Raw genomic sequence first — 22,608 nt, 5'->3', positions numbered from 1 at the left:
GACAGCTGGGAGATGTTCAATAACAGTGACTAACCTGAAAAGAACAGGAAAATGATGAGACCGGCAACAGGTATTGTTTCCTTCTCTCGCTTCTGCCAGACTAAAGACGAGCTACAGCCACAATATGCCGTCTCACTGGGAGGCGAGGCCCCCTTGTGGTGGAAATTTGGAATACAGCTTACAAAATGAATTTACACCAAATGAAAGAAATGAGGCCCTTATAAAGCAATATACATATGCCAACAATTCAAAATATACATAATTAAACCACATAATGTGACCACACATTGCGTCACATATACATTGTTTATATCTGGTTTCACTTGATAATGAACCACTACAAATATGTGACACAGCAAAGGAGTTAAAGGTCCCCTATTGTGAAAAGTAAGATGTCCATGTCTTTTGTATTATATAGCGGTTATAATGAGGTTCTATATAAATACTGTAGGGGTCGCAGATAGAACTTTTGACGCACGGAAAGAACACACACTTTTGATAGCCCCAGTGATGGTGAACGTAAACTCCCATGCTATAAACAACTGCAGCAAAACATAAACATATATAAAAAAGCATTAATAAATCATGAGAGCCAGCTGCTCCATAATAATATAATATTCTGAAGTAGCCAAACTTACTGTACCTACACTACCTCCTGCAGCATTGGTCTCCATCTCTGTTGCTTCTGGTAATCCACATTCATACCCACAGCAGGCTTGTTGTTCTGTGTTGGTTAGTTCCATAGATTCGTTATCCATGTCTAGCTCTTCATCCTCCTCTTGCTCATTTTGTTCTTCCTCTTCCTCATATTCCTCACTGTCCTGTCTTTCTCCCTGGTGTGCTTGCTCAGATGTGTCGCTAACATGCTAGCAGTATTAGCGCTAAATCTAGCTGAAGCTGTACTTGATTTTAAAAACAAATCAGTCAGTTTGCAGCATTTTTCAACGTCAGCCAACAGTGCTCTCTTATATTTCTCTCTCTTTTTCTCTGCCCCCACCCCCCCCTTGTGTCGCTTGATGCCTCGATTAATTTTTTTGTCAACAGTATAGCTTCCAACTTCCAACCATAGCTTCCAACTTGCAATTTTCAACTTCCAACAACCACGCTGACGCACACCATAGACTGTATAAAGACGCAGACGCGGTCTACTCGATTCTGTCTTGAAATTCCCAGAAGGCGTTGCTTCATTTTAACTTTTGCAAACAAATATTCAAATAAAAGAAATACAGGTAGATTTGTTTCATGCACGTTTACGTTTTTGAACATCTGATCTGAATAAGTAATTTTGCTACAAAAGCCGGTTAACTCAATTGGTAGAGCAGGCACACATATATAGAAGTTTATTCCTCGACGCAGAAGGTCCAGGGTTTGAGTCCGACCTGTGACGAATTCCTGCATGTATCCCATATCAGGGCGGAAATGGCCATAAAAATAATATAAATATATATAATATATAGTAAGGCTAGTGTTGGTGTGTTAAAACAATTATCTGCCTCATTTTTTGAGACAGGCTGTGGCTGACAAGGAATGGATGCTAAATGTGCTAACTTTGCAGTTGAGTGTGTCTTGTTACTTAGTGGATTCACCATTCTTTTCACTTTTTCCAATCACAACATAAATTGAGGAAGAATTTAATACACAGGGCCCAGGCTTGTCATGGGAAGTGAGTGCCACTAGGCATGCAGCTTGGCTTATCAACTCAGCACTTATCAATTGAAGCTCACTGCATTTTGTACAGCATCCTTATCAGCGTAGGGAGACAGAGTTAGCTGCCGTTGTTGAGGGGGCAGAGGCGCCTGGCGTTTTACCTTTGGTGAATGTATCAAAACAGGGACAGGTGGACGCTAGGGGTAAATTATGGGAGAAGGGGGGTAAATTTGATCCAGCATTAACCAGCTCCTTCATCTGGTCAGTGAACTCCAACAGGGGACAGGGGGTAAGAGGCCAAAGGGTGAACAGAGAGAGCAGTGGCATGGGTGGGGTATGGGGCAGTGAAGGAGATGGATCCTCAAAGGCCTTGGTGTTGGTGAGGGGGGGTAGAAAGGGTTGAAGGGGGTAAGAGGGGGGTTGAGATTCTCGTCTCGAAAACAAATAACACATACATATAACTATATAACATTAAGAAAGGAAAAAAAAAGAGGCTGTCTGGATTGCAGGCTGTGCAAGAATGTTGAGGGATGTGCAAATTCAGGATAAACAGAATGTGCAGAGGACAGCATGAAGGATTAGATTCAATGTCAGTGGGGGTCCGGGGCCTTGTTAATGGGGCTGACTGCTGAGGGGAAGAAACCCTGTACAAACCCTGTACTCCACCCTAAGGTCTGATCAAAGTCAGACACCAGTCAGTCAGTTTAGCAGCACCCATTCCACCCTTCTTGGGATGGTAAAGCAGGGTTGAATGGGTTTAAACAATGTATCTTCACAGGACACATGCCCACAGGACTGCAGACCAGCTCTTTGTCTGTTACAGACCTGCAACCAGTCTGCAGGACTAGGTTATTGAGTTGTGGATGCCTGGATTGTTGGTTACCTAGTAACCTTGGTTCTATAAATGAAAAGACTATATCTACAGGACAAGGCTGCTCGGTAACCGTTCCAATCAATGCTAATCAGTGAAGCCATACACACCTTGGCTTGATAAGCCTGTGCATGTGCCTTCGTAATGGTGTGTCTTAACCCTTGTGTTGTCTTGCCGTCAACCTTTTTGACGTTTTTGACACCTTTTCTTCACAGTTTGTTTTTGCTTTTTCCAACGTTTTAAACTGTTACATTTTTCCTTCTACATATTTTCAGCGCTTATTTCTACTTCCCATATTTTCTGATATAAAACAAAAATTGAAAACGGGTCAATGTGACCCGAAGTCAACACAAGGGTTAACCCTCTGGGGTCCAGAGCTCTGCAGGTGGAGCATTGCAGGATTAGGATACATTTGTCATGTATTTAGATTAATAGCTTTACAAGTTTTTATCATACAAGCATGGCTACCATATTGACAGAAACCTTATAATTTACACTTTCCAATGTTTCCACTGTCAAATAAAGTCATTTTTAAAATTACATGAATTAGATAAAACATTAAACTTAAAAAAATATCCTTTTTGCTTTTAAACCTAGAAACAGTAAAAAACTTAATAACAGAACCCACACCATGAACAACCAGACAGCACATACAATATTAGATAGTAAAGTAGACAGAAAAGGTGAAAATAATAATAATAATAATAATAATAATAATAATAATAATAGTACAAATACACTTTTTTTATTTCAATCATAAATACTTTTGCTGTCACTTCAGGCGATGGCTGAGGGACAGGGCTTTGGACACACATGCACACACACACACGCACGCACACACACACCCACACACACCACACACACACACACACACACACACACACAAAGGGTCTCTGCCTTGCCTGGTGCTGTACTGCTGACAGTGGTAGAGCTTGTCTGTATTTCTTATAAAATATTAACCAACTTATGTGCCATGGGTAGTAATGTATTACAGGCACTAGGTCCTGCAGTCCCAGCTCGTCCCCACACCTCAATTCCAGCATTTTGTACTTATAGCTGCTCTGTTTTACTGTATGTCAAACTCCATCCTAAGAGTCTATTTTGAGTTTGGCAGGATACAAGATTCTGAATCTCACCTTTCGCTCATGAAGTTTCTTCTTACACTCCTTGAATTTGTCATGCTTCATCTGTGTAGCTCAGGAGAAGTCTGGAAATAGCATGATGTTGATTTGCTTTCAGGTTAGCTTGCTCTTTGCTTGCTCTTATTTCTCGCTTTACGCAGTATCAGGTCCCTGTCCGAGCATCTCAGGAATCTCCCCAGCATGATTCTGGGTCTGTCCCCAGCCCCAGGCTGTTGGCCGGCGGTTCTATGTGCACATTCAATCTCACGTTGTCTCTCAATTTTCAGCAATTCCCGAATCAGCTCAACAACAACAACTTTACTGCATCTCCTCCTTCTTTATCCTTGGGAATGCCCACAAAACTTACCTACTTGTATTAATATTTTGTTCCAGTTCATCTTCTTTTTCTGCTCTAAAACTGTCAAAATCAGGATCTTTGAGAAGTGTTAATGAGTCATTTGGTGAAGGGTTTATGCAGACTAGATCTTTTCGATAAGATAAGAGATAAGATAAACCTTTATTGTCATTGCACAGAGACCCATACAATGAAATTGTGCGTGCCACAACTGAAGGTACATTATAGATCAAAAAACAAGATAGACAATAAATAGCTATAAACAAGAATAATTTAGGACATAAAAACACACAGGAAAAATATTGCACATGGTGTATGATTATTGTAATATTATTGCGTGATAATAAAGGCAAGTTAATGGTTTCGATGTGTGTTGAGTGTTTCTGGTTTTTATGCGCCTGTTCCTCCTCCCAGAGGGAAGCAGGCTGAGCCGGTGATGTCCAGGGTGGAGGTGGTCATGGATAATCTTTTAAGATCTGGAGAGGCAACGAGAGCTGGCGATGGCATCAAGGGAGGGTAGGGGCCAGCCGTGGGTGCCGATTTTGACGGACTGCGGGCGATTTGTCAAAAAGTCCTTAATCCAGGCACAAGTGACAGGAGGTAAATCCAGGTCAGCCAGGTTTTTCACTTGAATGTCGGGGATGATGGTGTTAACGGCCAAACTGTAGTCGAACAGCATTCTAACAGAGGTTCTAGGATGTTCCAGGTGACTGATAGCAGTGTGGAGGGCTGTGGAAATAGCATCATCTGTAGATCTTTTTACTCTGTATGCAAATTAATGCGAGTCAAATACAGGGGGGAGGCAGGCTTTAATATGTTGTGAGATGAGTCCCTCAAAGCATTTTGCAACCACTGATGTTAGTGCGATTGGTCTATAGTTACTGAGGTTACTGATTGAGTTTTTGGGGACTGGGATTATGGTAGCCGACTTGAGACAGAATGGGACCGTGGAGTGTGTCAGTACTATGCCATGGTACTCGGTCAGGCCCAGCAGCTTTTGTTGTGTTAACAGACCTAAACACACAGGTTCTTAGATAGTGTATGTGAGCTAGCGGTCTGTTGTGGCAAAAGCCACAACAGACAGACAATCTAAATCGGTTAACGGCTTATGCGATAAGGAAACGTTATTTGCTGAATAAATAATGCATTGCGATTACGTTTTAGGTCATTTTATAGTTGCAACCAGCTATTAAGTTTTAGGACATTTCCGCCAGGTATTTCTGCTTTCATTGCAGACATGGCGGGTGTCAAACACAGATATAAGTGGACGAACGAGGAGACTTAAAATTTAATTTACAAGAAAATATAATGGCTATTTTAGATAGCAAAAATCTGTTGAGGGAGCAGGGAATGTGGACCCAAACGCAGAGAGAGAGAGGCAGGCAGGCAGGAGATAGAGGCGACTCAGGGATTTAATGTGAACAAAAAGCGGCAGTACAACGACTGGAAAACTCACAGGGAAATGCACAAACTGACAGGCTAAACACAGGTAGAGCAAACTGACACACGCAGGAACACAAGGCACAGGGAGGCAACACAAGGGTACAGACACAAAACAATCTGACAAGACACCAAGGGATTCACATAGGTTAAATACATGAGGTAATGAACAAATGAGGGACAGGTGATACAGCAGGTGAAACACATCAGGGCGGGGCAGGACATTCAACAAAGGCGGGAAAACACAGGAAGTAAACTAGACAAGACAGAAAACCAGACTATCAAAATAAAACAGGAAACAGGAAAAACAGACAGAAAACATGAAAACTAAACAGTAAACACCATAACAAAATTTAAGAAATGTCATAACGTTCATCTCAGGTGCATAGCCATGATGCCATGGACTATTCATTTATTGAAAGGAATCGGGACAATCTAAAAGTCGTTTTAGACATTGTGTTGTTTTGTGCCAAGCAGGACGCCCATGCTTGGAACTTGAGCGATCCACAGACACACACTGTGAGCAAAGTACTGATGTTACTCAATGTAATTAGAAGTGCTTGCTGAGCAGTCCCTGCTGCAACAAATCCAAACAAAAAAGTTATTATTTTTACTTGTCACATTTGGAAAATGGAAAATTATGTCAGACAAGCGATTTTGCCACACAGGGTTTACAAAGCCCATCATTGTCAGTCTCTGAAAAATGTGGGCAGAGGTGGGTAGAGTTGCCAAAAATTGTACTCAACTAAAAGTACTGTTACTTCAGAATAATATGACTCAAGTAAAAGTAAAAAGTAGTCATCCAAATAATTACTTGAGTAAGAGTAAAAAAGTGCCTGGTGAAAAAACTACTCAAGTACTGAGTAACTGTTGAGTAACGTCTGATTTTTTTTTTTAACACAAACATTTAATCAGACAGACAAAAATTCAAAATAATCATCTTTAGGCAAATTATAGTTCATCCAATCAATAAATAAATTAAAATTAATTACAAAATATCTCAAATTAAAATAATCCAGGTAAATTCAAGTACTTAAAAAATAAAATAATAATAAGTAACACAAATGTGTGTGTGTGTGTCTGTGTGTGTGTGTTAAAACATGCAGAAACAAACAATTTCACCAAAGAATCACTCAGTGATGTCACTATTAAGCTTCAACAGTAGTTGGCTCTCAAGGTTCTTGCTGTGAAGCTGTGATCGTTTAGCAGTGAACAGGAGTCCTGCAGGACTGAAAAGTCTCTCACAGGCTGCAGATGCAGGAAGACCTGTGTTGACTTTGAGTGACAGCTTCTTGATGTGAGGAAAGGTGTGGAGTAGATCCATACCTGCAGGGGACAGACATGAAAGGTACCTCTCCAGCTCTCCTACTTGTGATTTTCCCAACTCCATGAATGCAAAGAAGTCGTCTTCATCAGAGAGGCTGCTGTTTGTGCTGGTGACATCATCCAAGTCGGTGTCGAGGTGATTTCTGATGTAGTCAAGGCCTGTGGCAAGATAAATTGTTTTTCAAAATAATTAGGTCTGCACATTATTCTTACCCTTCTACTGTATAGGCTGTCAAGCTGCTGATGTTTGACATTAAAAGCTAACTGAGCTTCTAACTATATTGCCACCCTGTGGTTTGTCACTGACACACTATAATCCTAAATGACAGTAACATTATACCGATTTATATAGGTCAATGTCTACTGGTTCACATTTGAATCGATAAACAAGTATATTTACCAGCATTTAAGATGTTCTCCTCTGTGGTCCAGGATGTTCTGAATCTTGGTAGGAGTATTGCTGCTGCAATCAGCTCAGGCTCTTTCATGATGTCTCCAAAACGTTTCTGGATCCCTTGCTGCAGGGCGTGAAAAAGAGGTGTACACATTTTGCAAGATGACTCCAACCTCTTCAGCTTGTCCCGCAACTGGTAAAGTGTTGGCAGCAGGAGGCCCATATGCACAGATGATTCCCCTTGGAGGATATTAAGGGCCATGGCAACAGGCTTCATCACAGCAGCATACTCAACCAAAAACCCCATTTCAGCTGGATTAAACCTATAAAAGATAAAATGACTTATAGCTATTTCTGGTACAATGTCTTTGTTATGCATTGTACATGTTAAATACACAAATAAATAAAAATAAAATAAATTAGTTAAATTATTTCATTCAAGTCATCCACAATTGTCACACCAACATGCAAAGAAAACTTAGTTACTTGAGACAAGTGGATTCACCCATTAATCAGCAAGTCTTATTTATTTTTATTATTCTTTAAAAACAAAATATACATTTTGTCAACTTACATCTTTATCTTTAATGCTGTGCAGACATTAAGAATTGCTTGTTCTCCTTGCTCACTGTGAATGCGCACAATCCTTTCTACAGCGAGGAACAGGGAGCTCCAGCGTGTTTGATTGGGTCGGAGAAACTGCAGCTTGCATTCACGTTTCATTGTTTCATGAGCCATGGTTGACCTGCTGGTTTTATTCCAAAGAGCATGACATTTTGCAAAAGCAGACCGAGACAGCTTCTTGTAGGTTTCGTTTGCAGCTCCTCCTGCAGCGGTGGCATCAACTGTTGATAGAGAAGATTGAAGAGATGGCATGCACACTTTTGGTGCCTTGGAAGTTGGTACTCAAGGCCTGTGTTGTCATCCAGAATAGCAGACACATCTTGATACTCCACCTTTGACAACACAGTCTCACTCCCTACTCGTCAAATGTATGACGCATGGTCAAGGACCCTGGCGTCAAGTTTCAACGAAATAGGGGTACCCTTGACGTTATTTTTCGACGAGGGGGTCCGTCAGATAGACATTCATGTTATTCCCTCACCGTCGGATATCGACGAAAGAAAAAAACACGCCCCCCGCCCCTTAACTCGAAATCTGTGACAGTTATTATTGTTATTTTTAGCCCAATAACCACTGTTTTAATCAACATTATTCACGAGATATTATCATGGTTTATATGAATTTATTTTAATGTTATTATTTCGGCTCTTTTCGCCAGGGAAGCTGGGTTGCTTTTTTGTTGATTTATAGTTTTTTAAACTATAACGCTACATCTATCAACATTTATTTAGATGTTATCATGGTATTCATTTCTTTATTTTAATAATATTATTTCGGTCTTATTACCGGTGAAATATTACAGTATATGCTGTAATTAGATATGATCCGAGCTTGACGCATTCAAAGTCGATATCCCCCAATGCAATGCGGCCATTCATTTCAAAGAATCGGGCAGTGATCAGCGGGTATTTAACGCCAGGATCGCTTCAATATACATACATAGAGTCAGTGATTGTGTCACCAGCAACAACACGTTGCTCAGTTTTGTTCCAGTAAGTTATGAACCATAATAACGTTTAAACGAATTCGCGGAAAACTCCGGAAGTGACATAGTACGTCCCGCTCAGCGGATACGAAGATAAAAATATATAATATTCGTAATATTAATGTTTTTTTCAAATGTTGTATTTGAGGAGTTAAACAATAAAGATAGTTATAATATTAAAATACAGTTTCATTTATTTGTCTACGTTTAAACGAATCCGCGGAAGTGACGTGGAAATTCCACAACCTCGTCTGTGAAAGAATGTTCCACGTTGTACGTGAGAATTTACACAATAAAATACTAATAATGAAAAAATGGTGTTTTATATTTAGCACTTTGATTTGCCTTATATATACTATATAAAAAACCTACAGTTGAGTAGTTTATTAATACAGCCTAATGGCTTGTTTGACTCATTTCCATTTGTTTTGAATTGTACTGTTGTGAAAAACAATAAACTATATACAAAGAGAAGCATTTTTTATTTTATTTTCCATGCATAGTTATTTAAAAACGCAATTTTCTAATTTTGCAGTTGATGAATATTAATAGCAAAGACTAAAGGGGAAAAACATGAGTATATTTATGTGTGGAACTTAGTTTGATTTAAAATCACACTGCATTATTAGTTGTTTTAAATAAATTACTTTTTTGAAATATCAATTTATGGTAGGCCTAACATATTAATTATTATATTCAGAAGATGATCCTCATATCAATCACCGTGGTTACAGCTTGTAGCCTTTACTGAGACTACCTTTTCAAAATTAAGAAGGGACTAGTTTTAGGAAGCATTTTCAGGAAATTAAAAGGATAAGCAGATTTTTGCTGAGGTTTTTGTTCACAGAGTAAGATGTATATAGCTTTGTTTTGGTATGTATACATATACAACATGTGTTTTGGCATTTTTGGCACACTTCTACCTCAGCCCTACTGCACAAAGACAAAACTCACACATCTCATTCAACCATTTCACAAGCTGAGAAAAGGGTCATGACATGGGTCAGAGCAGTGGTTCCCAACCTTTTTTCCTTGGTGTCCCCCCTACTCATGTCTAAGAAAAGCTGCCCCTTTGAAACTGAAGTTGAGATAACTCTCGAGATAGAGCTGGGTCAGAGGATATCAGAGGTCATAAATAATGAACCAATCCATCGGCTCTGCTCCTATAGGCCCAATGGTGTTCATATGGACAACACCTTTGGCTGGAAGGCCCGTGTTGAAAGTGTGTCTTATCATTTAGAGCAGACACTCATGGTGAATCAGATTAAGAGGTTTATTATACAGGCTGCATTACAGAGCATATTAATATGACTGTCATGAAGGTTGTGGAGAGGAATAGAAACCAGTCTCTCCAGGCAAGAATGGTCTGCTCTATCTTTATTCTCCATGCCAAGTATGAGCTCTTATCCTCTGGCAGAAGATATGGGTAAACTTAACATTTCTAAACTATAGGCCTAATATGGACCTACCTCAATTAAAACTTTAAATAATTTTGCTTGAGATTGAGGGTGTGCAATAGCTTCATGATATGAAGCATGGTTGCGTTGCTCTTGTCACTGTTTGTGAACGATGAGCAATAGATTGTTGCTGTGTGATGTGCTTCAGTCTAGCCTATATCACTTTGTTCATGTTGTTTCTTATTGTAAGTATGTCAGCTGTATGATAAAACAATATGTCAAGTGTTATTTGTGAAGCATTTGAACTCAAGGCAAATATCCCGCTGGGGATAATAAAGTATCTCCTGCTAAGTGGTCTCCATGATGTGTAAAAATTAAAACGTTGTCATAGGGACTATAGCAAACACATCGTTGGAAAGGTCTCAACCTGGAGAGTAATGTCAGTCTGAAGAGGATACATTACTCCTGCTTTGAAATATTGACCTCTGAACCTTGAACCCAGCACATGTATGAAGGCTTGTCATTTAGCAACAGAAGGTGCTACACACATAAGACCAGCTGTTCTAGAAAGTTCTGGACCTCAGCTATCATGTAGCTGTGGTCACCAAATTGTACCTACTGTAAGCACTGTCAAATATGGTAATAAGCTATTTTCACCTATTTAACGATTCGATTTTTAAAATCTGATGACACCAGTGTGTTCTCCATCGCAAAAAACCCAGGGTGTATCCAAAATTATACACTGCCAACTTCTACTTATGAGAAATATACCAATATACTTTAAAACTACAACTCCCATAAGAAACGCCACAGAAGCTGTTACAAAGCTTGAGCACTTGTAGTTCTTCCGGGGTCGGTGGGGGGACTCGTTCGGCTCCTGTGTTTCTGTCTGTCTGCCGTAAAATGGCTTGATTCCATTTCAGATTGAGGCCGCCCGCCGGCCGGCCGAGCACACTTTACATGAGACAAATACATGAAACTGTATTTTATTATTATTGCTGTCTTTATTGTGTAACTCCTCAAATGCAACGTTAGAAAAAAAACATCAATATTACGAATATTATATATTTTAATCTTCGTATCCGCTGAGCGGGACGTACTACGTCACTTCCGGAGTTTTCCGCGGATTCGTTTAAACGTTATTATGGTTCATAACTTACTGGAACAAAACTGAGCAACGTGTTGTTGCTGGTGACGCAATCACTGACTGTATGTATGTATATTGAAGCGATCCTGGCGTTAAATACCCGCTGATCGCTGCCCGATTCTTTGAAATGAATGGCCGCATTGCATTGGGGGATATCGGCTTTGAATGCGTCCTGCTAGGATCATATCGTAATGTTCTGTATTACAGCATATACTGTAATATTTCACCGGTAATAAGACCGAAATAATATTATTAAAATAAAGAAATGAATACCATGATAACATCTAAATAAATGTTGATAGATGTAGCGTTATAGTTTAAAAAATATAAATCAACAAAAAAGCAACCCAGCTTCCCTGGCCGAAATAGACCGAAATAATAACATCAAAATAAATACATATAAACCATGATAATATCTCGTGAATAATGTTGATTAAAACAGTGGTTATTGGGCTAAAAATAACAATAATAACTGTCATAGTTTTGAGTTAAGGGGCGGGGGGTGTGTTTTTTTCTTTCGTCGTTATCCGACGGTGAGGGAATAACATGAATGTCTATCTGACCCCCTCGTCGAAAAATAACGTCAAGGGTACCCCTATTTCGTTGAAACTTGACGCCAGGGTCCTTGACCATGCGTCATACATTTGACGAGTAGGGAGTGAGACTGTGTTGCCTTTGACTCACTCTGATCTTCTGTTGCATCATCAAGGGTGGAGTCACTCTCCTCTTGTACATTGGTAGCTTCCTCCTCTTTCTCCTCACCATATAATCGAAAGGCCTTCAGGAAGTTTGAGCCACTGTCTGTTGTCGTCCTGGTCACTTTTTCCCTGATGTGGTACTCAGAATGTATTTCCTCTAATGCAGCACCAAGGACGTCAAATGTGTGCAAGCTTTTGACAGGTCTATAAGCCAATGCAGCAGAGTGCCTCTCCAGTGATGTGTTGTCTATCCAGTGACAGGTGACACCTAAGTAGCTACGTTGTCTGGCAGATCAGCAGTCTGTTGTGGTAGCAACATAGTTCACAGCACTCAGCTTTTTGATGATTATGCTCTTGTTGTGTTTTGCAGCTTCTTGTATTCTTGTGCATAATGTTTTCCTTGTCATTACTGTATGAGGCTGCAAGATTTCTGTCAAAGTCTTGAAGGATGGCGTCAGATACAAAATTTAGCACCAGCTTGTCAAGTGTTGCTTGTGTTACCCGCCCTGGGGCAGCGAAGGCTGTGATTTTTGCATTTTTCACAGGAGTATCGCTGGAAGAGGAGGACTTGCGCTTTCTGTGGTTCCCTAGTAAGTCTGTGTACTTAGACAGTTTGTTGGGGTGAACCCTCTGTGGATAAAAAAAAATAATCTGTGAGGCTACAGGGAGATCAAGACATTAAAAGAGACTTATGACATCAAATTTGGATATATATATATATATATATATATATATATATATATATATATATATATATATATATATATATATATATATATATAGGAAATGTTTAAAACATATGTAACCTAAAAGACAAACATTGGCCTATCCACAGCAAAAAAAAAAAAAGAATTTAGGAAACTTACCGCTGCATGTTTCCTCAAGTTAGATGTTGAGTTTTTGAATGCTGAAATGTCTGTTTGTTTTGGTAGACAGAGAAGACACCGCATGATGTAGCTGCTGTTTTGCACTTTTACTAAGCTAAACATGCTTTCAATATGAGGCCAGGGGTGTTCCTCCTCTTCTGCGTCTGCATTGCCGACGGTTTCCAAGAGGATCAGTATGGAATAATGAGGGCAGCAGCAACTTTTCTCCCACATTCTGAGACAGTCTAAGACTAAGAGAAGGATTCTCTGCGGGCCCCGTGTGATCACTTTCATATATTGGTTAAGGATACTGAACTAACAGTATTCATTGAGCAACTGCGTCGGAAATGGCCTGGAATTTCCATCCTTCATGGAAGTATTGGACATTTGTGCTAGTGACATATTTCCAAACCTCGACAAACTACTTCAAGTCATCATCACCCTTCCCATGACTTCTTGTAGTGTTGAGAGACTGTTCTGCAGGAAGGATAAAAACGGACCTCAGAGCATCCATGAGTACTCCCCTCCTCAACAACCTCTGCCTTTTGTCCTTTGAAAAAGAACTCTGTGACTCTTCTGTGAGATCATCTCTGTTTTCAACACTAAATCCAGGAGCTTGTGTCTTGTTTCGTACAATGCAAACAACAAAGGTAGGCCTGTTGTTTAACTCATTTCCTTCATAGTTGCCTGTGAAGTAATTTAACTAAGTGGTGTGTTGTGTATAGCTGTATGCTTTATAGACTACATTGTTTAGTTTAAATGAGTTGCTATTTTTTTGGCACAAAATCTTAATTTCCACCAGGCTGATTGCATTGTATATGGTTGATTTAACAGAAATTATGGAGTGCGTTGTTATTTATTTCAAACCGTGCTCTGTTAAGAGTTTTCATTGAATTTCTTTTACTTTTAGCCTACTTTTTTTTCGGGTGAACTGTCTTTGCACTGCTGACTAGCCTGAATAAAATAGACAGGTTGTCTATGGTGGTTTGTCCAGCCTTTATTGAGCTCTGTTGGTTCAACATGATGTTTAGACAAATTTGTTGTTATTGCCTTTGCCGAATTTTGCAAAGTAAAGGTGTCACTGTTTTTGCAGTTTGTCTATTCTTTTTTCTACTCTCTTAAGGTTTAATTATTATTTAAGTCATTCTTTTCTGGGAAAAACTATAGGCCCACTCACTTTTGAACTGGCCTGCCCAAAATACAATTTCTGCCTACGTCACTGCTGCATCTGCATCATCATAGTGAGGTAATTGATAGAGTCATTGTTGCCTTTATTATAGCTTGATATGTCGGCCACTATTGCACACTATTGACTTTTTCTGTGATTCAAACAAACACTACTTGAGATTGCAGAACCACCTTTCTACAAAGAACTATTTTTGAGGAAGACGGACTAAAATTAATAATTCTTAAAAACAAAACATCAAAAGCAAAGGATGTGTAGAGATAGATACTGCCACGCTTAACATACCTTTAGACTGCCATTATTATCTCTGTCCCAAAGATCCCTTTCCCAAAGAGCTCAACAGCACTCACTCCAATAATCATGAAAAAAAGGCTCCAGTTTGTTAGAATCCAAAGCATCTCATCTCATCTCGTCCTGAGTCCCTTATTGTACACACTGCTGACCTATGACTGCTCAGCGAGGTAGCCGAGCAATCATATTGTGAGGTTCGCAGATGGCATGGCAGTGGTTCCTGTACTACGTTGTAAAATGCTATATAAATACAGTCCATTTATTTTTCTGCTTAGTAGTCCTCTGGCTCGGTCTCAAATGCAAGAAGTCCATTTCATGTTGGCTGGCTGAGGTCGTGGACACAGACGTCAGCAGTGAGCAGTTGTGCGTCAGAAGTTCCCTCACAAGCTCTCTCCCACCCTCATCTCACAGCCATCTGAGTTTGAACTTCGGGCAATTGGCAGCTGCAAGAAGTGCGTCTTTGCTATCTAGTACACGAGCAAAACGAGTCTGAATGGCCTGAAAATACTATGTTACCTAAATCTTGTAGTTTTATAAATAATTACTATTTAATTTGTCATTTGAATTATATTTTATCTGGGTATCTAGTTGTACTGACTTCTTAAAAAACAAATATTGCAGTAAGATCTTTTTCCGCTGTGGTGTATTGCAACAAATCTGCCCAAATAAATTTAAGATAAGAGGTTTAAGAATATAGGCATACCTTCACAATGATATGTGGAAGACCAGCTGTCATCTTTGAGAGGGGTCTTTCAAAGCAAATGTCCTTGACATCAGGACTTCGGGGGTTGGTAATAAAGTCCCATAACAACACTTATCTCTTTGTAAAATGTCCAGTGCTGCTGGAAGAGGCTTGATGACGTACTCCTGCAGGAACTGGTAGCAGTAGCTTTCTGCAGCTATCTTCCTCCACTTGATCTGCTGCAAATGTAGATCGCCTTGGTCAAAAGGGCTGTGAATTTCGCTACGCTACACCTATCCACGGCCTTGGTCTCTGTGCTTGAAGTTGAATATTGCACATGCACAGCTGTAATGTGGGGGAAGAGTAAACTGAGCGTCAGACTCTGTGGAGAGGGCTTCTGTGAGATATTTAAAAGTGATATCCTCCTCACTGTCTTCTTCCAGTTCAGAATCAGACACCAAATTTACAGGCTGATATACTTTAAACGCCTTGGAATTTTTTTAAAATTTGATTCCATCACCGCATAATCTTTTTCGAGATGCCAGCAAACGTTTTTCTCTTTGGTAGCTAGACATTGCTCTTTGTGGATATTTTATTGTACATCGAAAATGAGCGTGACTCAAATGTGGAAATAAGTAACATCTCCTCCACGATATACCCAGCAACATGCCTCTTCAGATCTTGTTCACTCTCTGGGCCTAATTTACTAACACTAGCGCAGTTTGCACTGCGTCTGTTTATGCGAGTTCGGTAATAGCGCACGCTATGCTTCCACATTTTGCGTAGTATTTATCAACCCTGACACCCATCAGGCAATCAGCGTCTTTCTCCGCCCATTATACCGTAAATTGCGCTGTAGCAAAGCGGTACTTTTGCTATGATATGGCTGAGTGCAGACTGCAATATTCCCACTGCTGATGCTATGACTGTTTGAAATGATCCTGATGCCAATATTTGTAATGTAGCGAGGAGTTTAACAACTGCTGGAATGGGATGTGAACGCTGAGTGGGAGATTAAATTTCATCTTTGATTTCTTCCAGTAACTCTAATATTGCATGGCTGCTTGATCTGTAACGCTAAATGACGTTGTGTTCACTGACAAAGTGTGATTCTTGTGTTAAAAATATTTTCAGCCTCGCCTATGTCTTCGTCTTCCTCAAATTACTGTTGCCATTTCACCAGCGGCATAAAGGTCTACGAGGTCTCCCTGTAATCGTCAGGGTTTCTTATGAGAAGATTCCCATTGCTGTGCTGCCGTTTGAGATGCTTCAATAAGTTAGATGTTGTATCTCCCTGATGGCAGAATTCATATTCAGGAAAGAGAAGGTGTTGAGGGTCTGCGTACCGTCCTGTGGTGTGGCAACTGCCGCATGAGTCATCTCTCGGTGGTCATTTGGATAGGAAAAAATACCTTGGAATGTATAAGTCAACACTTTTATTGGCCCAGCTCAGTCAAGATGTAAAGAATTTTTTTTTTGCTCAAACGTTTTATTCAAGAAAATCTGGCAGTATGATATACATACACAAACGAGTAAAGCAGAAGGCATTTCAGTGTTTCCAAGTCAGTACGACTTCTTAATCCCTCCAAGCCACATCCCCCTTTTCCCTACAGGTTTCCGTAACAAAAAAGACATAAGAGCAAACAGACAAGGACAGAATAAAACAAAATATAAGCAAATACATAAATAGGATAAGAAACGAAACAAAAAACAAAACTGTGTCTCCTCACTGTATAATGCTCATATTAAAGTTGTTGCAGTAAAATTGGGTTCAACCGCCATCCTATAAAAGATGCAGAGCAATCAAAGACATGTTAATAACTGTGTTAACATGCACATTACTTCTACAGGAAAGCAGCTGACAGATTCATCATATATGTTTTGGATTCTACTATGCAATTTTACCCGCAGGCAGACATTCAAAATAGCTAATCAACAGTTACAATAATAATAAATACAATTTTTCCAATTATAAAAAGGACAGGATGTCATAAAGCCAAAATTTAAATGAGGGGAGCATAGATTTCCACAACAGTAGAATCTTTCTTTCGTGCTATTAGGGAAGAGAAAGCAATCATATTGGATTGAATATTTGTTGTGACTATCATGTGGAAGTCTTCCAAAAATGGCTACGAAAACATAGCTGTGAATCACTTTAAACTGAATAAGGTTAAACCGAATACATGGAGAGGATAGTTTGATATTTGTATATTTGTAATCAAAAACTTGTAGCTCTTTTTCCCAGTCCAATTAGATTTTTTCAATAGTCAATTAATTTGCCAGCAACAGGTCATTCAGACAGGAGACATGACCTTTAGTGGTAGTGTGGGATAAGCGGAAATGTCAGTGAATAAGTTCTTGCAGAATCACATAGTTGGAAGTATCTAAAAAAGTCTGAATTGGTAAATCCAGACATGGCTCGTAGCTGGTTGAAACTCGCAAAGGACCCTTCTGCATAGAGATCTTTCAATTAACGCAGACCCCTTCCAGCCAAGGACGTGAACCTCGGATCAATTCTTCTTGAGCCTAGACTTTCAGACTGGCAACGACAATGGAGTTAGACGTGAACTGTGAGTAATGCAAGTAGGATACCATATGCCAAAGCCTGCAGTGATGAGGACGTACATAAGTTAGACTCCAATTGACACAAGCTGTTCTCTGGGGACGTAAACCAGAGTGAGAGTTTGTTCACGTTTGCTGCCTAGTAATAACATACTAAGTTTGGTAAGCCAGGTCCACCTGAAAGTCTACTCCGCTGCAGAGCCGCTTTACAGATTCTATGATTTTTACCTGCCCATATGAATAGAGAGACAAAGCAAAATGCGGGCACCCCAGGGGTTTAGAATGGTAAGAATCTGTGCACATCAATGCTTGAGGGGAGGTGTAGAGCAATCAAATTCAAGATACAAAATTGCCTCTGAAGCCATAGTGCTGCAGCACGGTGAACAGGTACTACTCCACCCTGTCAAAGGCTTTCTCGGCATCAAGGAATATGATTTTTTCTGGGTCGGAAGGGGAGAGTCGGGTGTGGATAATGCATCCTCACTATTAATGGAGGCTATTTTTCTGAAATATGTTCCACCGGATAACCATCCAGTCTGGGTAATTTATTATTATTCATCAGATTGATTGCCTCGGTAATCACGGAAAGTTGCAAAGGGCTGTCCAACATCTGTCTGTAATCCTCTGAAATCGCTGTTTTGTCTAGTCCTGCAAAATTCAGACAAATGAGCTTCGTTATTGGAGGTCTCTGATGTAGGAAGCTGAGAATAGAATGTTTTAAAACCTTTGTTAATTTCTACGTCGTCGGATGTAAGTGCACACATGTCGTGCGGATCTGAATAATCTGCTTGAAAGCAGCCAAAGTTTTCAGCTGGTGGGCTATAACCCATGTACAATAGGTTATTAGGTGAAGAGACGGATGACGATGGATGGATGGATGGACGGATGGATGGATGGATGGACGGATGGATGGATGGATGGATGGACTAATAACCGACTAGCCTTATCTCCAAATTCATACAGAGTGCCTCGGGAAAGGAGCAAAAGTTGTTCAGCCTCTTTCGTTCTCAAAAGATCAAGTTCAGTCGTAAGTTTCAACCTTTCCTTCTAAAGGCGAGGTGATTGTTTGAGTAGCGATATTTTAAATGGCGATAGATTCTTCCAGTTCTTTTTGGCGCGCTCTGCAACTTTTATTAATATAAGATGTATATGAAATCATTTTACCCCTAACAAAAGGCCTTTAGGGTTTCCTATAATAGCATAGGGCAGATGTATTCAGTGTTTTTGGTTTCCAAAAAGAGTTCAATAGCTTCCAAGATATGTGTACAGAAATATTCATATCTTATGATCCTTAGGGTTACGGTCAAAGTAAAGGTTGAAAGTAACTGTGGAGTAGTCAGATATGACTATTGCTGATTATTGTGTGGATACTACCAAGGGGATATATATATATATATATATAATGCCCATGCTAACGCAAACAAAATGCAATGTATGTTCTAGCATAATTCATTTGGAGAAGTTTTGCATTTTAGAAGATGGACAGCATATGAATGGCAATGTCCGCGTTGTTTCCTTTTTACCTAAATTTTTTTTTTTACTACTATGGGCTAACAGTTAACATAGAACAATCAGACATACATTTAAATGCCCTCTGTAAATAGACAGTATTAAATGCTGCCGCTGGTAGAGGCAGTAAATTACAACTTGACCTACTTTCACTTAACTACGGTGCCGTAAAGTCTAGACTGAATCAGATGTCTGTGATCTGCTTAACAACAGTACAGTGGAACGTTTGCCTTTAACAGAGCGACAGTAATAACATAATATACCATCATTACTGAGTTTAAACTACATTCTCGGTTATATTAGCACTAAATAACGCATTCAATAAACAGAAACATAACTATGCACATGAACAGATTAAATATCACCCTCGTGAATTAGCCTGCTGTTGCTAACGTACATTCATAAAACCTACATAACATTGTCCGTACCCACAGGACATCAGACTTACTTATTGATGCAGGCACACAGTAGTATCCACAAGTTAGTCCAATGAGGGGATAAAGGAAAGTGTGATAGCGTTCCACGTTAACGCCTTTTCTCTCTCGCACGAGACCGCTGTGTCCAAGCTGAGGCGCAGAGCATGGTTACCGCATGCTGATACGTTACTAGTCCAGGTAGAGCGAGCTGCTATACTGACAGGGAGAGAGAGAGAGAGAGAGAGAGAGAGAGAGACTGTATCACTACAAATAGGTTACACGTAGCTAGTTGCTAGTTTAAGTTGTCAATTTCCCGTCCACTAGGGTGGGGGGCGTGGCATCACAATGTTGGCTCTCCATCGTGATGCCGGTCAACCATCACGATGGACGATGATATCGTCCATCGGCACAACCCTACTACGCACTTCATTCTGCACAGCTTTCTTACTCTGAAAACAGCATAATTAAGCCCTAAAGTTTATCTCCTACGTAGCAGATAAACTTGGCTTACAAGCCACCAAATCTGTCAGGACTAGCTTGTATGCCTTCATCGTGGCAGATTGTCTGTCAATACGCAACTTTTATGCTGCTAACTGCCCTGTTGCTTGACTACAGTACCTTAGTGCTGCTGCTCTGCTTTTGCTCATATCTGTTTTTGCGAACTGCCCTGTAATTAAAGACGTTCTGTAATTGTTTTGTTTTTGCCTTGTTGAACCATAATATACTCTTTTATTGCTGCCCATGTCTGTGTTCTGCTTATATCTGTCTGTGTTTCACTTCTGCTGTAACTGATATATGTTTTACATCATGAAAATTGTTTTAAACCTGATTGATTTTAGGCAGATCATTTCAAACCTGGCCAAGTACAACGGATGGAAACTAGTGTGCTGGCTAATTCTGGCATATTTACAGTAATTAGTCCCTAAGAAAAAAATAAAGTTTAGCATGGTAACATGCTCACATTTGCGAATTGGCACTAGACATGAATCACAGCTAATGTTATTAGTTTTGCAGGTATTTAGACATAAACCAAAGTATTTGTTTAAATAAAATGTCAGCCTGTGGATGGATCCCCTGACTAGAGGATGGGTTTGGATCACCAAAGTATCATCAAAAAAAGAGGGCCTCGCCCTCTTGGCACTGTGAATGAAATAAGATTTCAAAAAACTCAATCCAGTATTTGTTGAGGTATTTCAGTCTAGATGGCATGGTCATCCTGGAGACATGCTGCTAGTGTTGCTTAAAACTAATAGCCATAAAGCCATGGACTTCCTATTTGTATTTATGATAGTTAGAGAGAGGATGAATCCTAATGTTTTGGAGGCCTTTCTTTGACTGAAATTTACTGAGCATGTCTATGTCACATAGAGGATGAACTCACTCTAGTTTACAGCATTTCTCTTAACATGAGTTCATATTAGTTTTAGAATACCCTACCCTACCCAAGTTAAAGAATTTTAATATATACACGTTTGGGAATTGTTTGCAATAGATCCCTTATTCGTCTACATTTTTAAGATATATTTTCTGTTACATCTTAAGCTGTTTTTTTCATTCTACAAGTATTATCCAAGTCTTGTCAGCTTTTTCCAGAAAGCTGGAAAACTCAAGTACATTTGTAAAAAAGCTGATGATTCAACCCAATACCTACCAAATTGTGCCTGACCCTTTTCTTCTTTTGCTGCTTTGGCTGACAGGCATAAGAGGAGTAAGGCTCAGTCCAGGAGGAGGCATCTACAGATCACACTGGCAGAGTCTCTCAACCTGTGGAGACTCACTATGTATGAACTGCTTCTGTGGGTGAAGGGCTCCACGTTGGGTCACTGGCTCACTGCTCTGCTGGCATTTCTGCACTGAGACACATCTGGACATTGCACTGGGACATTAACAACAGGCTGGCTGTTGTCTCTCAAGGGTTTTGTAATGCACTGCAGTTTAACACATTTTGAATATGTGCTCAAACACCCACACACACACACACACACTAAAGATCCACTTCTGTTAATATGTTAATAATACAGTATATAATATATATATATATATATATATATATATATATATATATATATATATATAAGGTCTAACTAAATACAAGTGTAAGGTGTGGAAATCAGTAACACCAGTAGTGTTCATGTGGATGTGTGTAAAATGTGTGTAGGATGCTGTAATGCAAAAAGGAACAGAACTTTTATTTCCTGTTGACCCAGGTGCTCCAAATTGCACTGCATCAGCTGATACCTTTTTTTTTTTTAACATAGTTTTGTGTAAGTCATACACAAAGGTACCAGAGTGCACTGACAAGCATGCAACAGGTGCAGGTGGTCACAGGATGCAATTCACCTTTTTCTTTTTGTCTCATGACCAAATAGGCAAATTCAGGCACACTATGTACCAACAACGTGATGAAGGCTGCTGCCCTCATGAAGAAAAAATCTATGTGAGAGGACTTTTTGACTTTTAGTCACTGTAGATCTGAACTGTAGTGTTCCTGCCTGGATGATGTTAGATGTTTCAGTCTCTTTATTATTATAAATTCTATAAGTGTTGTCACTCTGATCAGAAATAGTTATTTCTTTTTTTTCTTAACAGCTGCTCCTGAGACAAAATTTGGCAGGTAGTTGCGCACCAACCCCAATTTGTGACACAGTCAGTTAGACTGTGATTGGTCTAAAAGTTAACACAACTGATTTGTGGCTCTGCATAAAGGTTCTTCTCTCTGGCTCTGACTTGTTTTGAATCTTTTTTTCAGAAAGTGTCTGAAATTCTATATCTTTGTCTCTGTCACTGTTGTAACTCACCACACTTCACATTTACCTTGTGAGGCCTTCGCTTAGTCAAGAAAAGTATATGTTTGTTAAGTAGCACCATTTCAGAACTAATGATGTAACACCAAACCATTGACCTGCCCACTGTATTTTAGCAATCATAGTGGGCAGTTCTTGATAACTTTATTTATCATTGGAGACTCGATTTTATTCCAGTAGGCAAAAGTCTGTTGCTTTGCAGTTATGTAGCTTTTACAAGGGGATGAGAACATGGGCGTAAGCAGAGTTTAGGAAATACCAAGGTCCAAAGACTGACCATACTAGGG

The 22,608-nt window shown here is 39.7% G+C and overlaps 1 protein-coding gene across 4 annotated transcripts in view; it reads left to right on the top strand.

Moving 5' to 3' along the window:
* adck1 (aarF domain containing kinase 1) overlaps positions 1-22,238 on the top strand; it is a 205,789-nt gene extending 183,551 nt beyond the window's left edge. For all 4 annotated transcript variants that reach the window (XM_039785553.1, XM_039785552.1, XM_039785555.1 and 1 more), the window contains one exon: positions 21,215-22,238. In XM_039785553.1, coding sequence (XP_039641487.1) covers positions 21,215-21,374 — 160 coding nt within the window. In that variant the 3' untranslated portion in view covers positions 21,375-22,238. The remainder of the gene's footprint in view (positions 1-21,214) is intronic.
* Positions 22,239-22,608: the final 370 nt, after the last annotated feature.

This window comes from Perca fluviatilis, chromosome 20, assembly GCF_010015445.1.
Source record: "Perca fluviatilis chromosome 20, GENO_Pfluv_1.0, whole genome shotgun sequence".
In the NCBI taxonomy this organism is placed as follows: domain Eukaryota; kingdom Metazoa; phylum Chordata; class Actinopteri; order Perciformes; family Percidae; genus Perca; species Perca fluviatilis.
Note: the sequence above shows the minus strand (reverse complement) of the source record. Positions and strands in the feature narration are given on the sequence as shown.